Below are 16,819 nucleotides of genomic sequence, written 5' to 3'. Positions count from 1 at the left end.
ACACGGGAGGGCGGTGGGCAGGCACCCAGAGCAGCCCTAGGGACTGCGCCTGCCCTGCTCCCCTTGCTGGATCTGACCTGGGGCTGTTTTCATCCTCTGGGGGCAAGTTCAAGGTGGGATGAGGACCACAGGCAGAAGACTTCAGAAAGTGAGGCGAGAAGGAGACCAGGCAGAGAAAGGCAGGAGAAGGGAGGGCCTCTGGGAGGAGGAACAAGCAGCCAGGTGCTCCTGTACCACCTGTTTGGGACCCAGTGGTCCCCTCCCTCCAGCCCAGGATGCTGTGCTGAGGGCTGCACACCTGCCGGTCACTGTACCGCCATCCCCACGGGTTCCTCCTCAGTGAGTCCCACGGGCAGACAGTGTTTCAGCTCCTGCTGTGTCCGTGGGTAAAAGGAAGCTCGAGAGGTGAGCCAGCGTGTCTGAGGACACACAGCGACTGCCTAGTGAGCACGGCAGGGTGCCTGGGGCTTGTGGCCGGGTTGCCAGGTGAGGACGGGTTGCACACCAGCCAGTAGCACCCGCCACAGACCAACACCAACCCATTGACTCTCACTGTGAAAGGAGAGAAGCAGGAAGCCCAGCCCCCAAGGCCAGACAGAATCCATTCTGAGGAACTGTATTAAAGGGTCGCGGCATTAGGAAGGTTGAGAACTGCTGCTCTAGAGAGAAGCAGCGCAGGATAACACAGGACAATGCTGAATACACATAGCATTTCCGCTTGGCTCTGGAATGTGGCTTCACACTGGCCCGCTCTGCCCAGGGCCCCGCCCCACCCTCCTGCAACACAAACGCTTCCTGCTCTGCCTGGCACCGCTCTGGCTTGGCCCTGCCGTTGGCATTTCTGGCCTGGAGAGGCGGCAGATGGCGATCGTGCCTGGTGTTTATATGACCTTTCCCAAGCTCACACGGCCCTTGTGCAGACATGACCTCATTTGAGCCCCACGAAGCGGGCAGGGAGGGCAGGTATGTATGTTGCCCAGAGGTTATAGCACGGGCTGGGGGTACCAGGTTCCTGTCACGTGCCAGGCACTCCATAGGCACCTTGCATATCCTCCCTCGTATAATCCCAGCACAACCTGGAAATGTTGCCTCTCTATGCTGGACTCCTGAGCTGAGGTTCAAGAGGAGTGAAGTCCCTATCCAAGGTCACACAGACAGAAGGGGGCAGAGCTCAACCTTGAACCTAGGTCTGGGCAACACCACACCCCATTGGACAGCACATGTGCATTTGGAGATGATTAGAAACACTTTCCGTAAGTCACTTGGCTGATGGCACCGACTCTGAACTTTTCTCTTCCCCCAGCGGGTGACCGGCTGCATCCTCTCCAATGTCAACACCCCCTCCATGACCCCCGTGATCGGACAGCCCCAGAACGAGAACACCCAGCCAATGTACCAGAACAGCAACGTGTCCACCAAGCCCACTGCAGGTAGGGAGCGCCGCGTACAGAGGGTTCTCCGACTTCAGAATCACCTGGAGCGGCTTGGTGCCGCCCCAGATCTGATTCGGTGTGTCTGGGAGGGGGAGAGTTCGCATTTTTAACAAGGTGATGCTGATGCTGTGGTCTCCATAGTGACAACCCTTAATCTAGAGGGTCAGAGAGAAATGGCCAGGATTAGAGAGACAGAGAGACACAGGGGTGAGGGTGTGCATTCTTCTACTGTATATCAATATAAATTATATAAATATAAATATAATATAAATATAAACTGCCTCAATGGAAATGAAAGATACAAAAGAGAGCATTGTCCTCTGCCTCTCCCAAGGGGGTTGAGGACTTTGCCCAAGTCAAACAGCGAGGAAGTAGCAGGACCAGGAGTCAAACCCAGGCCGTCTGCATCCAGAATCCCACCCTCTTACCCCCCTCTTCAGTGACAGAGGGGTGGGGGCCACCCCACAGCTACCCAACACCTACCACTGGGTGCCCGCACCGTGCTCAGTGCTTTACCCGGCTTCTGTTCGAATGCAGTGATTCTGCGATAGAGATAGGCCGTTCCCATGGACGCGAGATGCAGAGGAGACGTGGTTTGCCTCAGAACACACAGCTGACACGCACAGGAGCCAGCATTCACATTCAGGGCTTTCTGATTCCAAGGTCTACGCTCTGTCTGATATTTTCTTCCAGACCAATTGCAAGAGGCAGACCCTGGTATTACTTTTCCAGCCTGGAGCCCATAAGCAATTATGTCATTAGGCTGCTATAAACAGGAAAGAGTTCCATAGTTCACATACAGCCACAGGTGGGGGCTCAAAAAAAAAAAAAAAAAAAAAAAGTCTGGATTAGAGCCCAGAGAAATGATGGAAAACCAGATACCTCTTGGCCAGAGTAGGCTGTCTGATTGTTCTAAGGGCCATCTGCATGGGAAGGAATGACCAGCAGGAATGATTCCACATGAGTCCTCTGCCACAGGCCCAGGCTCCTTGGATCTGGGGGTCAGTGTTCAGCGGTGGGTAAAAGCTCATGATATTAAAAAAAAATAATAATAAGCAAACAGCCAATATGCCCTTTAAACACAGGATATAATCCACCTGATGTTACACAGACACAGCTGCATGATACACATTTGAAAAATGGAAGAAAATAAATAATATACCAATATGTCAGAACCACCACTGACATATTGGTATATTATTTATTTTCTTCTTCCTATGTCTTCCTCTTCTATATTTTCCGATTTTTCAACCGTGTAATAAACATGACCGGAGGATAGACTCCAGTCCGTGGCGCAAAATGCTGTGCCTTGGACTGTGAATGAGAAGGAATCTTTGCTGTCATGTTTCTGTTCTTTCTCTCTGCCCTCCTTCCACCGCCCACTGACCACACCCCCCCCCCCCCGCCCCCGCCTCCCTCCAGTGCGTCCCGCTGTTAACGGGGGCCCAAGGCCGGGCCTACCGAGTGCCAGTTGTGAGTGGTTCTCTCCCTGTCCCTGTGTGTCTTGCTCTCTCCCGCAGCCAAGATCTTGGGGAAGGTGGGAGAAAGCCTAAGCCGGATCTGCTGCGTCCGCCCGCCCGTGGAGCGCTTCACTTTTGTGGGTAAGGAGCACGGACCTTCTCTCCCAGTCCTGCCTCTTTTCTTTCCCTCCTCCCTTCGTTCATCCAGCAACACCCCCCACCCCAACCCCGCCCTCACCCCTTCCAGCACCTGCTATAGAACAATGGTTTCAAGAAAACAGAAGTTAACGGTGGTGCTGGTGGAGCTGTTCTGGGAGGCAGAGGGCATGACCCTCAGGGCCTGGGCTGCCTGGGAGACCCCCTCGGAGATGGGCTCATTCCCCACCCCAACAGGATGTGTCTACATGCCTAGGAGTTTTCAGGGGGCCCAGCATCCCCGCTCAGGTCCTTCCGGCTCAGGCATGCCTGTCCTCCTGGCGGCAGGCGAAGAACACACACACGCTTCCCTAATTCCCTCTGGTTTGGGCTGCTCCCCATGGACCCCGCATGGATGGGACTCTCCGAGCCCCAGTCCTACTCGGCGGAGGAGCTAAAGGCCCAGGCCTCTCCCCTTTGACGCTTTGGGGCTGACGCCTGCTGTTTCTGAGATTCCCAATCGCAGGCGTCTGGAGAAGGAACTAAGAGGGACAGCTGAGGAGGAAGGGAGGCAGGGGACCAAAGTGGCCTCCCCATGGCTTTGTGCACCCCGTGCTCCCCCACGCAGGCCTTGCACACGCGCAGGCTCGCGCCGAAGGCTCTGTCGCTCACACCGGCCTCGGGCTCTTGCTGCCTCCCGCCCCGTGGAAAACCGCCAAGGCTGTTTTGCCTGCCCTTTGGGCCACGTCACCCTAAGGAGAGAGGGCCACCTCCGTGTGACTCAAAGCTGCCTCCCTCGGTTCGAGGGCGTTGCTCTTCCCTAAAATACAGAAAGAAACAGAAGGCGCTCAGCAGGAGCGTGTGTGTTCGTCACTGGCTCACCAGCGAGGCTAATTCTGACTGTCCCCGAAATGTGACGCCTGCCCTGGAGCCCAGGGAGATGCTCCCTCTCTATTTGGGGCTGGACTGTGCTGTCCATTCACTCCATGCAGATGCCCCCTGTGCAGGGAGGCAAGCACCCCCCACCCCCAACCCCCACCCCCTCCCATGTACTCCTTCCAAGGAGCCCAGGTGGACTGCAGGTTGGGTACCAGGAAGTCGGGGCCCTAATGCTTCTGTGTTCCCCTCTCCTCCCAGATGAGAATGCCAACCTGGGCACGGTGATGCGGTACGAGGAGATTGGTGAGTGGGGATGGGAAAGCAGGGGTGGGGAACGGGGAGCCACCTGCCTCCACACGGGCAAAGTGGGGGTGGGGAGAGGCTTGAAACCCTGGGCCAGGGTGGCTACCGGGTCTACTCTCAGAAGAGTCCCAAGCAAAGACCAAAGTCTCAGTGACCCCCTGTTCGCCTCCTAACTGCACTCTCCCCGCCAGTTCCCAGGAGGGAGGCCTGATCCCTGGGCAGCTTCCCCTTGGAGCCTCCTCTCCCTCATCCAAAGACGTGGGAGTCGAGCTTCAGTGCCAGCCAGAGGGACCCGCCCACTCCACTGCACAGGAGGCAGAAGACCTTTGGATGGAGAGGGGCAGAGAGGGAGCCGAAAGCCGCCCCACAACCTCCCTGCAGCCTGGGGCTGAGGCTAAGGCATCTACCGTCCATGCGAGGGCCGTGGAGGCTCAAGGCCAGAGCAGGTGGAGGGCGGGTACCTGGAGCTGCCAGGTGGAAAGGAGCCAACCTGCCCCAGGGAGGGAACCGAGTCCTGGCCAACCTGGGGAGCAAACCAGAAAAACACAATCTTTCCAAGGTTCCAGAGTGGATGAGAGATACGGGGGGGACACAAATATCCGACGCTGGGGAAAGAGCAGACAGGTTCCAGAATGTAGCTGGAGCTGCACAGGCACCAGGTGACACAGAGGGTCAGTGGCAACGGGATGCCTGGATCTCTAGGGGGAGGGGCAGCCTGGCGTCCAGCAGACACGCTCAGTCTCAAAGGTCCAGCTGCAGAGATGCTGCAGGTGCCCCCTCCCGCTGTCCTCTGTCTGGGGCCGGCGGTCACGGCCTCCCACAGTGACCCTGGGAGGTGGGCTGCACTTGAACACCAGGTCCTCCCAGGAGGCCCAGCAGCTGTGGCATCATTTCCGGGGGGCTTTTCTGGGTCCTGTCCTCTGATCTGAGGTGCACTCGGCTCAGCTCTCACTGGTTTGCTAGAACCGTTTGCAAGGTTTCCAGGAATTTTGTGAAGCGGCTGTTACATGCAGCCAATAAAAAAAAAATTAAATTATATCAAGTAACAGTTAAGTAAATTGTGTTAAAAACAAAAGTAATGAGTACTGGAAACTCCTCACTTCCTAAGTAGCTGACTATATTTTAATATCCTTTATTTATTGGCACGGCCCTGTCTGAGGGCCACAGAAAGTGGTACCTGGCTTCCTGGGTGCACCCCAAAGCAGGCAGGTGCACAGTGGCCACAGCCTCCAAACCCAAAGGCCGGGATGGGAGCGAAAGCCCTGCACCCTCTTCCCCAAGGTTCCACACTGGCCAGGGGTTAGTTTTCGGGGAAGTTTCCGTGACCAGCAGAACTCCCTCCTACAGAGGCAAAGCCAATGGGGGTTTGCACAGGGCTCTGCTCTGCGCCCAGCGCTCACTGCAGCCTTGGGAGGGGCAGTCTTAGCCCGGTCTTACTTACTCTGCCTTCAGAGGAAGGAAAGCTGGGTGGCCACAGGGGTCAGGATGGATGCCTGGCCTGGCACAGGTGGCGGCTGCCTCTGTGTGCGGTGGGAGCTGGGAAGGGCCGAGGGGCCTGGGCTTCACATAGCACAGATTCCTGGGTGGGGAGGGTGCCTGGAGAGCACTGGCTCTGGCTGTGGGCCCTGGATCCCTGGGTGGGGGGAAAGGGGGAAGTGGGAGAGAGCGCCCTGCCTCCCCGCACCTCCGTGCTGTGAAGCCCTCTGGCTCACACGTTCTCTTTTTGCAATCCCCTTGCACACTTGAAGAGAAGGAAAAAGCCATTTTTCTCTTAGCTCAGTTAGCATTTCGGATCCATGTTCTTAACCAGCTGACTGCCCCCCTAGGGGGAGGTGGGGAGGGGGCAACCCCAGACCAAAGGCTTTGTGGGCTATCAAGGCCTCCCTGTCTCAAGCATGAAACTGGGAGAAATCACTGCTGCCCTCTAGTGGCCACACGTGAAATCCCAAGCCCTGTGAGGGCCTGGGGTCTGTGATAAATACATGTGCTCTGGTCCTGTAAGCGAAGGTGGAGACCCCACTCTAACTCTCCGTGCTCTGGCTTTTAACAAAATAATCCAACATTCTACTGGAGTGGGAAAGCGAGGCTCTGGCTGGGGGTTAGAAAAGAGATTCATTCCCATGGCTACCGAGCAGAGGTTCTTGTGGGGGCTGCTGCACGCAGAGTAGGATGTCGAGCAGCATCCCTGTCTCTCCCCGGTCTTGACAACCAAACACCTCTCCAGACGCTGCCAGGTTCTGGAGACAAAATTACCCACAGTTGTGAACCACTGAGGGAGAGCGAGCTGAGGGCCGGCACATCCTCTGGGCTCGGCTCCCTAACTGAGCTTTCAGGTGCCTGGAGTTTGAGCCTCAGCCTTTCAACTGGGAATTGACCTGGCACGCTGGCTCCTGGTGGGGGACCGGGAACAACAGGCTCCCAGGAGTGAACCTGGCCTGGCTCCTCTGAGCCATACCAAGGCTGGTTCCTCTCCACAGGTGGGGAGTCGGGCCAGCAATCCCAGGGCATAACACAGAGGGCGGAGGCATCGCTGACTAGGGCGACACTTTCCCAGGCCCCCAAGATATAAGGGCAAAGGCCATGATGGCCAGCCCAGCCAGCCCAGACCGCCCGGAGGCTCTGAGACAGCCTGCCTGCATGGCCCGTTGGTCAGCTGGTCTGCAGTTCACTTAGCCATATATCCTGAGCACCTACTGTGTGCAGGTCACTCTGTCTGGCCCTGGGGATATAAAGGTAAGTTAAGGTCCCTGCACATAAACAGGTCATTCGGCTATAGCAGGACATCAGGAGGAGAGGGAAAAGGAGGGGGAGGGGGAGAGAGGGAAGTGGGGTGAAGGAAAGGGACAGCAGGAATATTTAGGAGTTAAGCCCCCAGGGCTCCATGGGGCTCCATGGGGCTCCCTGAGGATGGTCTGTTTGAGTGGGACAATGAGATGCTGCCCTGTCTGTGGTCAGCCCAAGCAGCCTCCCTCTGAACCATCGGGGACTCCTGCAGCAGGGACAGGATCACGGTCTGAAAGTCCCTGTCAGGCCCTGAGATGGCTGTGGGGTCTAAGGCCACTCAGCCTCAGGGCCTGGGGTGGCAGCGGCCTCTGGAAGGCTCAGAGCCAGGCGGGCTCACTGTTTCAGACAAGAAGCCCACAGCCACGGCCTCTTGACAGGAGCCTAAACAAACCACTGAGTCCCGCCCCAGGCAGAGAGCTCTCCTCTGTGGCTCCAAGAACCCCCGGGTTTTAATGAGTGTCAGTTTGCTGCTTGTTTTAAACCACGATGGGCCTCCCTGGGCTAATTCAGAGCGCACTTAATGAGGGAAGAAAAACAGCTGACAAGCGGGGAGTGTGCCTGGGAGTCAGACAAGGGGTTCTCGGCACCACTTCTCCAGCCCTCAGCTGAGGACAGGGGCCACGGAAGGAGAGGACATCTGAGGAGCTCAGCTACTGCCCAGGTGCACTCAATGCGCCCCCCCTTCCCCGCGTCATGTCGGCATTGGTGATGGGAGACAAACTGAGACAAGGCACAGCAGCAGAGAAGCCAATGCCACTGACCCTTGAGTTTGATGTGAAGCAACAGAGACCCTGAGACCTTAGTGAGGGCACATCGCTGGCTCCGTCTCTGTTAGAGACCATCCTCTCTTCCAGAAACCCCTCAGTACCCAGCAAACCAGACCCTCCCCAAAGTAATTCCTCCCACAGGAGACAGGGGTGGTCTATGAACGAGCTGAGGGAGAGGAGAGCAAAGGCTTCTGCACTGCACACACCATGGTGCAGGGGTGCCTGGGAGCCCCAGGTGGGAGACTCCTGGGTGCATCGGGGAAGGCTGCTGAGGGTCGCATGCTTCCCAGGTCTTCACAGGCTCCCTCTGCAAACTCTGTCCCCTCCTCAGAGCTGCGGATCTTGCTGCTGTGTGGCAGTGACCTGCTCGAATCCTTCTGCATCCCAGGGCTCTGGAACGAGGCAGATGTGAGTACCAAGGTTGCAAGACCGCCCACGGCTGGCATGGGGAAGGATGGGAGGGGGCACTTGATGGGGGCCTCTGGTCTTCCCTCTCCCCACAGCCTCCCTCCCCAACCATTTTCCTCCCCACTTCTGAGCTCCCAGGAGGGCAATCCATTCCTATCTCCAGGGAAGGAAATTCTCACCCACCCCAGGCTGTATCTCTACTGCATTTCCACACCCACTCTTCCTCATGCTTGCTCTTGTAAAGCCCTGGGGGAAGCCACCTGAGTCATAGAATACCTTCTCCAAGGAGTGCTTGGGGCAGGGGGGGGTGGGGAGGAGGGATGTGTGTGTTCCAGAGAGGCCTGCTGGCGGTAGGTGGGGGTGGGAGGGAGAGAGAAAAAACAGCCTTTACCCCTTTGAATTATTGTGTTTTGTTTTCCTTGGATTCTCTTTGAAGAGGTAGTAAATATCACCCTAGAATCCCCTCAACTGGAGAATGGGGTCCAGAGGGAAGACATTAATGGCAACAGGTCAGCAGGATCCTTCTGGCCATTGACCTGGACTAGAGGGAACCAGGAAGTTAAACTTGTATCACTTAGAAGCTCAGTTGGACGTCCTTGGTTACCAGATCTGACTGGGATGGTCTTAAGCCAGCTGATTCTTAAAGGACTCACTCTTCTCTTGGCCAATTATTCTTGTTCTTTCACGAATTCATTCATCTGAGAGCCAGAGCTAATGCCCCCAATCCCATGGATAGCCCTCTGCAAGCTGAGTCCCAGGCAGGAATTTCGGATCCAGTGCTTTTTATTAACTTGCTGTGTGACTCTGTGCAAATCACTCAACAACTCTGGGGCTCAGTTGTATTTAATCTATACGATCTATAGAATGGTATCTATAGCATCCGGAGCTTTTAAAGAAATATACAATACAGTCCCTAACCCCAAGTATTAGGTGGCAAGATGGATACATATGAAATACATATATATGTCTCTGGAGAGAGAGGGAGAGAGGGAGAGAGAGAGAGAGAGCTGATAGGATCAGACTCAAGATTCTAGTTCTACTCTAACACAACTCATGACAAAATATGTTCTGAGCATCAGGTTTTCCCACCTCTAAAATGGGTATAATAATGGAGCATACCTCATCAGATTTGGGGAGAATTAAATGAGTTTTCTTATCTATAGCGCCCTGCCTAGCTCCTGACACACTGTTACATACAACATATGTTAGTAAGTGAGTTTACCTGCGCAGACATGGAGGGCTACACATGGGTACGGGGGAAGGGCATCCATTGCTGACAGGCTGTGGGACAACTAGGAGGGGAGGAGAGACTCAGGGGAGCAAATTACAGTGCAGGCCTCTCATCTCCAGCCCTCAACGATTTCCGGCAGAGAAATTCTAACCCCCCTTTCAGTTCTGGATTAGGTGGCTCCATTAGCTTTCACTTTCCTCCCTGCCTCACAAGGTGAAGGTGAAAAGTCATGCGGGCAAAGTTCTGTACAGATCGCAGCAGAGCTCTGCCAAGAATCCAGGCAAATGCGGGCAACTGTCCGGGGCTGTCCCAGCGGGAGGCCGGGGCCTGGGAACCTCCAGGGACTCCTCTCCAGGGCAGACTCAGGCTTTGTGGAGCCTGAAACGTACCCAATTTGGGGTTCTGGAAGCGCAGCCAGGGCTTTGTTAGCTCTCGGACTGCAGGTCCTCTAACTGCCCTCCAGAAGGGCTACTGTCATTGTTGCCCTTCTGACATTTGAAGAACAGAAAAGTGAGCCCCAGGCCCCTCCCTTCCCTTTGGCCCCTGGAGCTGAAATGACATGATGGTTAAGACAGGAAATTTGAGAAACCAATAGCTGTTGTTTTACCGGGAATGGGAGAGTGGAGGTGGAGTGGGACCCTCACCTACTCAACTGTGTCCCCACTTGGCGGGTCACCCCAGAGATCGGGGCTCCCAGCCTGGCTGCTCCCAGAGGGCCCAGCAGGCCCAGGCCAGCAGGGACCCACATCTGTCCTGGTCAGGGTGCTGAGGACTCCAGTCCACAGCACAGGCAGCAGGCGAGGTGGGTGAGGGGGATACGCAAAGCTCATTAGTGGGTTTTCTAGAGCCCAGAGCTCTACCTCCCCACCCAGCCCGGCCAATCACTCAGTCCTCTGATTCAACCCCCAGCCAGTCTGTGGCGTCCTTAGAATCATGGTATCTGAGGCAGAGAGAAAAAAACCAAGGAGCTGTGAGTGTGAATCTCAGCCCACAGCACAGGTGTGCCAGACCAAATTTAAACCAAATGTTTAAACCAAATTAAAATTCAACTCCAAACCGCTGTCCCACAGGGATGATGGGAAGTTGGTCTCAGTCATCACTGACTAGAACCCGAGAGGCTCCTGTTCGCCCTGAACATGAATATCAATGCATGAGGGTCCCCACAGACACCTCTCTTCAGGCCTTGTGGTGCCTTGAAGTTGGTGGCTCTATGCTCACCTGGGGCATGGGACTCCTGGCTGAGTCTAGAAGCCCAGCGCTGATCCACCCACCTATGATCACCAGGCCCCATTTTCTTCTGAGGCTTTGCTCCCAGGATGATGCCTGGGAGGGAAGAAGGAGGGGTTTCACAGATCCCTAGCTTCTCTCCAGTACAGAGGAGGGGGAGACAGCTAAAGCTCTTTTTATTCTGATGTTATATCCCTATCTTCTCTCTCCTCGGGACATCTGGTGAAACCTCTTCAGGGAGTTTAAAACCATTGACTTAAAAACATTCTGTTGTCTGCCCTGCAGATTCCGCTCCTCAAGGGGCTGGCTCTCTGCTAGAAATAGGGTTGGGGTTGGGCAGAGGTGGGTACAGGGAGCAGGAAACTGTAGTCGCTCAGTGAATTATTCCACTGTCCTTATTTGGGGAAGGTTGGCTCTCATGGTCTAGAAAAGGAAGGTCTTTTTCAAGACTAGGCACAGGGTGAGCCCTGTTTATTCTTCTAGCAAGGTCTGCCCTCTGAGGCCTGCCTGGAATTTAAGTTCCTAAGCATGGGATCACCGGGGATGAGGTTTGCGAGACCCGCTTCTAGCCCAGGTGTCGTTCATTCAGTCAACACTTCTCAGAACACCTGGTGAGCCCAGCGCCAGAACCTGCCCATGTCAGCAGGAGAACAAAGCTCCTTGGAAAAGTCCCGGGCCCGGGCTTTGTGTTCCAGTCTCCCCTGTTTTCTCCAGAATCCTCAGAAACCAGACAGGAGAGAAGGAGAAACAGCAGCCTCTGCACCCTCCTGTAAGGGAAGCTCTAGGGAAGTGGGGAGCCGCTCTGTCCCCACTCAGGCTGGGCAGCCGCTGAGACAACCTGCTCTACAGCGGGACCGCCAGGCCCTTTCCAGCCGCACACTCTCCACCGAGTCCCTCTTGCTCTTTCTTTGCTTTGGATTCCTGAGCCAAAGCTCTTTACCCAGAAATCTAATTACACAACTAAAGGGACAACCCCACTCCCACCCCAACACACCCCGTGGGCATTTCCTGTTAGGCAAAGAGACCCATTAGCCCTGCAGAGCATTCCGACCTCCTCTGACCAGTAACACACCCCTAACCCTTACATTCCCCGGGGAGAAAATTCCATACAAGTGCATCATGTTCCTCCCTAGGATCCCAAAGAGCTGCTTGTGTGCTTCCTGGTGGTTGGCATTTTCATTCTTGATTCCAGGAGAAATCAAGACTCAGGTTCCTGGACTAGCCTTGGAGATCAGGATCCAGCCCCCCCTAGCCTGTTCATTTCTGGGCTTTTAATATATATATATTTTATTTCAGAGAAGAAGGGAGAGAGATATAGAAACATCAATGATGAGAGAGAATCATGGATCGGCTGCCTCCTGCATGCCGCATCTACACTGGAGATTGAGCCTACAACCCAGGCATGTGCCCTGACCAGGAATCGAACCATGACCTCCTGGTTCATAGGTTGACGCTCAACCACTGAGCCATGCCGGCCGGGCATTTCTGGACTTCTTATTAGAGAACTAGTCTCCCCTAGAAGGCCTGGTCGTTGCTGTGCTGCTTCCTGAAACCAGCACCAAAGCGGGTGTGCAGGCGGGACCAAGGTCCGTGGGAAACCAAGGCCAAAGGCTAACCGGTCAGCCATGGACAGATTTATGAAGCAGGAAGATTTCATACTCACTCCCCTCCCCCAGACAAAACCTGCGGTCCAGGACCTTATGCTGCGAGCTGCTTTGTCCATTACGTTATGGTGGAAGGCAGCCAGGCAAATTAACTCTGATTCGAGTATTCTTTCCTTCAATCAATCTCGCAACTAATACTTATTGAGTGTCCATGATGAACATAAGCACGTTATTTGCCCTGGAGGCACTGGCACCCTAAAAGTCTCTTACATTTTCTTAGCTTAGTTCCTTCTAGTCCATGAAATAAAACATGTGAAAAGTTCAGAAGAGTTTCTGACCCTAAAAAGCACTCAATCAACGTTGGCTGCTATTCATTCATTGGTTTTAAACTATTGAGTAGCTGCCAGGTGCCCGGCACTGTTCTAGGGCTGGAGGAACAGAGAAAACAAAATAGACCAAGAGGGGAGACGAGCCATAAACACGTGGCTTGTGTCTCAGTTAACCCCTAGACTCAAGACCTAGAGCATTCCCGAGAAGTGGGATCTCTAGCCCCGTTTACAGATATGGAAACCAGGGCTCCCGTGGATTGTGACTTGTGCAAGACCTAACTATTGGTTAAGCAGAGAGGGATTTTGCATAAATCTTCAGCTTCCTCATCCAGATAAGATGGTCAAGTGAGAGGAAGGATACATGTAATTCACAGCAGGCCAGGGAGGAGGCAGCACTGAGCTGGGCTTTGAATGATGGACAGGATTGGGTTAAGTGGGTGGAAAGAGGGCTTGAGAGGCTGAGAGAAGGCTGTACGAGACCCAGTGGTGGGAACAAGACCTTTTGGGGGGCGCTGGTTCTGGCTGGTTGAACCAGAAGGTTTCTCTTGGTCTTTATTTGGGAAGCGTTTGACTTTTCAGCAAGATGGCAAAATCATTAAGTTTAATGATTAAATGTATTGGCCACTCGCCTTTTAAATGAGCCAGGGTCAATATTTAACCCAAAGGAATGAAAGTCTACAAGGGACATGAGGCACCAGAGACGGGCCAATGAGGAAAGTGTTTTTTTTTCTTTGTTCCTTTGTCTTTCTTTTTGCATTTCCCAAAGCGGGGCACTCCACAGGCCAGCTCTAACAGGCTGTAGCCGACATTTTTCCCAGCTAACCAGCCCTGGCCTAACTGCCTCCTCCATCCACCAGCTGTGGGAAACCAACCAAAGCAAATAAACAGGGGAAGAGCCCGGGGCAATGGCCACTCCAGAAGAAATCCCTGGGCTCCGGGACAAATGGAGCAAAGACAAACATTTGGTTTTTCAGGCTCAGATGGTTTTTATCAGACAGTCCAGCCGCGGCCAGGAAGCCCCACGGACACTCCCACCCTGGGGATTAGGTCCCCCGCGCTGATGAGCCTGGGCTGAATTCACAGGCTCCGGGGAAGGCGGCTCAGCCCTAGCGGGGAGTTTCTGGTTCTCGTGTGAAAGGCACTGTTGGCTTAGTGTTCAGGCTGTTGACTTGAGTCTGGAATCCCCTGCCTTCCCACACCGCCCGTCAAGTTGGAAAGGGGAGTGGAGATGATTTTCTCTGGGAACCCCCTCAGAAGCATCATTCATTTGTTTGCACTGAGCGGCATTCTGGAAATGCATTCCCACCCAGCCTTCCCTCCGGGGAGGAACGGGGAGGAGGGGGTGCGGCGGGCGCAGAACCAAGGTGGAGGACTCTTGGTTGATATGGGTGGAGCAGGTGGCAGAAGCCTGTCGCCTACTGGACACGTTCTCCCCGCATCATTTCTGACCCACTCAGAAGCATACAAAATGACATACCCCAGGGGGCAATGTAGGGTAATGAACAGAGGACTTAGCCCATGAGGTGCCTGGAGAAAAGACAGAATCTTTCCAAACCAAAAAAGTTTCAAGTCACTAAAACGTGAGTCTTAACAATGGATCTAGAAGAGGTGTTGCTCTTGGCAAGGGGACCTGGCCCTGAGCGGGTCTGCTAGGGGCCGCCCGCGGTGTGAGCTCTTCACTTCTTGCAGAGAAGATTTCACAACCCCAGTCCCAGCGATTTTGAGAGGATGTTTAGTAAAGCTGGGGACAGTGAAGCAAGGAAGGGCTTAGGGTAGAAGAAGCAGCAGGAGAGAGCCGAGGCGCGGCTGCTGCGGTTCTGTAGAAATGTTACAGGAAAGAAATGAGCCTCCGCAGGTCTGCCTTGGCTCACTGAGAAGTCAGGGAAGAGGGGGACCTGGAGACAGGTTCAGGGGGTTAGCCTGGGACGAGCTGCCGCTGCCCATGGCTCCCCTGGTTGCAAGTCTCCTGGGGTCCCTTAGAGCTTAGGAGATGCACGCCTTTGTGGGGAGAGGAGAGAGAAGGAAAAGGCGCGGGCGTGCTCCTGGGAGGGAGAGCTGACACCGGTGATCCGTTGAGGGTTTTAAAGGCCGGGAGCTTAGGGAGAACCTCAATAGAATATTCATCAGCTTTTCCAGGTGTGCCCTCTCAGGGTCGTGGTTTCCACTGATTGGTCCATGTCAGGGCACGGGGTCATTAGTCATTACAGCTGGTCCTGGCTTTGCTATTTTTCTAGGCCTGGAGCTGAAATACAACTGAGACCTGGATGTTCTGTCTAGGGAGGTGACCTTCGGTATCTGGCTGTAGATTGTCAGTTTGTTCAGCTGTCTGTCTCAGTTTCCCCATTCCACTTGCCAAGGACTTTTCCTAGCTTCTTCCTACGGTGCCTCCGTGTGATGCTGCCGAAAGAGCCTTTAAAGCAGATCAGAGTGAGTGTAAGTTCACCTCCTGGCTGTGCCACTTGGACTTGTGACTAAATCTCACTGCGCCGCGGTTTTCCCATCTATGAAATGAGAACTGAGGCACATATCTCAGAAGAGAGTTGATGTAAGGATTAAATGTAATAATAAATAAAGCTCCTAATGTTGTGCCTGGCACAATAGCAGGTACTGCTTCTTCCCCTCCTGACTGATAGTCCCATGTTCATCCCTGAATTTCCTCATCTGGAGGAGAAACACAAGGGTGCGCGTGTCGCTCAGGTACGATACCTTAGGAAGAGAGCACGGTTAGAATTCGGAACCCTAACCAGGGTCTCAGAGTGATCCTACAGAGGGTCTTACTAGTTAGACTTGCCTGGCTCAGTCAACGTAAATTGGATCCTGTTGCTAATAGAAGTCAAGGCCTCTGTTTAAAACACGCTAATGGTTTCTCTTTGGAATTGGAATGAAACCCCATCTTTACTGTGATCTGGTCCTTGTCCACTTCCCCTACCTCTCTGGGCTCCAGGTCCACTTGGTTTCTCTATTTAAACACCTTTTCCCACCCCAGGGCCTTTGCACTCACGGTGGCTTCACTGGGAATGCCCTTTGCCCAGGTGTCCCTATGTCTTCCTCTTCTAGTCATTTAGAGTTCAGCTGAAAAGTAATTGTGTTTGATTTTGAAGGGGTTCAGAACAGGCCTCCTAAATGTGCGACTTTAGCTTGGGGATTATTTTGAGGTGAAGGCAATTGAGACCCTGTGGGGAGAAGCTGTTACTTGTCCCTTCAAGAATTTAAATTTGGAGCTTGGCCCATAGTAAGTTAGCACCAGAAATAAAGTTTAATGACCTCTCTGGAGGGCACAGCGAATATTTAAACCCTGAACACCTGCTCTTATCCTCCTGAAAATGACCTTGCTCCCCTCTGAAGCCCCAAGGCGTGAGACCTCATCTGAATCTCAGAATGCCATTACCCCTCATTTTACCTGTCTTGACCCTCTCGTGTATGTGGGGTCTCTGACCTTTATGTATGTGGGGCTCCCATACGTGAGTATGTAATTAAATTTGGTTATTTTCTCTTGTTCATCTGCCTTATGTAGATTTAATTACTAGACCTGCTGGAAGAACCTAGGGTAGGGGGAAATTTCTTCCTCCCCCACAGTATTCAATATTGTCCTTAGCTCTACCTGATGTTTTCTCATTTAAATATTTATCTGTTTATGATCTACCCCTACAAGACAGTAAGCTCTGTGAGCACACTAAATGTACCTGTCTTTCTCAGCAACAGCAGGACAGGGACCAGTTTGCCATATGCACTCAATAGAAAACTGTTGAATGGAAGAATGAAAGGGTACCCGGGAAAAGCTTGGTTGGAGGAGTTCAGCCCATAAGGTAGTTTGCCTCTGCCACGGGATGTGCCTAATGTTTTATGGGTAAACTTTTGACAGTTACGGGTAAGACATTAGCCACTAAAAGGATATTAGCCACTGAATAGTAACCTGGCCTTATCCTTCACAGCAATGCAGTTGAAATCATCATTTGTGTAATGTTTCCCACTAGTTAGGGATTGACCCAAGAGATGAAGCCATACCTGTCTTGCTCAACCCTCTGTTCCAGAAAGGTCTTGGCTAAGACCTTTGGGCATCCTCCTACCCAAAGCATCCCTGAAATCCAGCAAGGCAGGTCTTGGAATTCGGCCTCCTGGAGGGATGATGATGATTACTGCACATTCCTTCCAAGAGATTTGCCCCCTGTGTTTCTCCCGAGGCCAGGTTGCTTCCTGCCTCAACATGTTTCACATCCTTCCCTCGGATTCCCTGAATTTGGGGAAGCAGAGTCCGCTCC

At 53.6% G+C, this 16,819-nt stretch overlaps 1 protein-coding gene across 1 annotated transcript in view; it reads left to right on the top strand.

Moving 5' to 3' along the window:
- Positions 1-16,819, top strand: part of NMNAT2 (nicotinamide nucleotide adenylyltransferase 2) — a 98,219-nt gene that overhangs the window by 75,810 nt on the left and 5,590 nt on the right. Inside the window, exons 5-8 of the mRNA XM_070397049.1 lie at positions 1,304-1,430; positions 2,954-3,034; positions 4,166-4,210; positions 8,093-8,169. Of these exons, the coding sequence (XP_070253150.1) occupies positions 1,304-1,430; positions 2,954-3,034; positions 4,166-4,210; positions 8,093-8,169 (330 nt within the window). The remainder of the gene's footprint in view (positions 1-1,303; positions 1,431-2,953; positions 3,035-4,165; positions 4,211-8,092; positions 8,170-16,819) is intronic.

The sequence above is a fragment of the Myotis yumanensis genome, unplaced genomic scaffold, assembly GCF_028538775.1.
Source record: "Myotis yumanensis isolate MYYU_CA2020_CCGP unplaced genomic scaffold, mMyoYum1.0.hap1 SCAF_17, whole genome shotgun sequence".
NCBI classification, from domain to species: domain Eukaryota; kingdom Metazoa; phylum Chordata; class Mammalia; order Chiroptera; family Vespertilionidae; genus Myotis; species Myotis yumanensis.
Note: the sequence above shows the minus strand (reverse complement) of the source record. Positions and strands in the feature narration are given on the sequence as shown.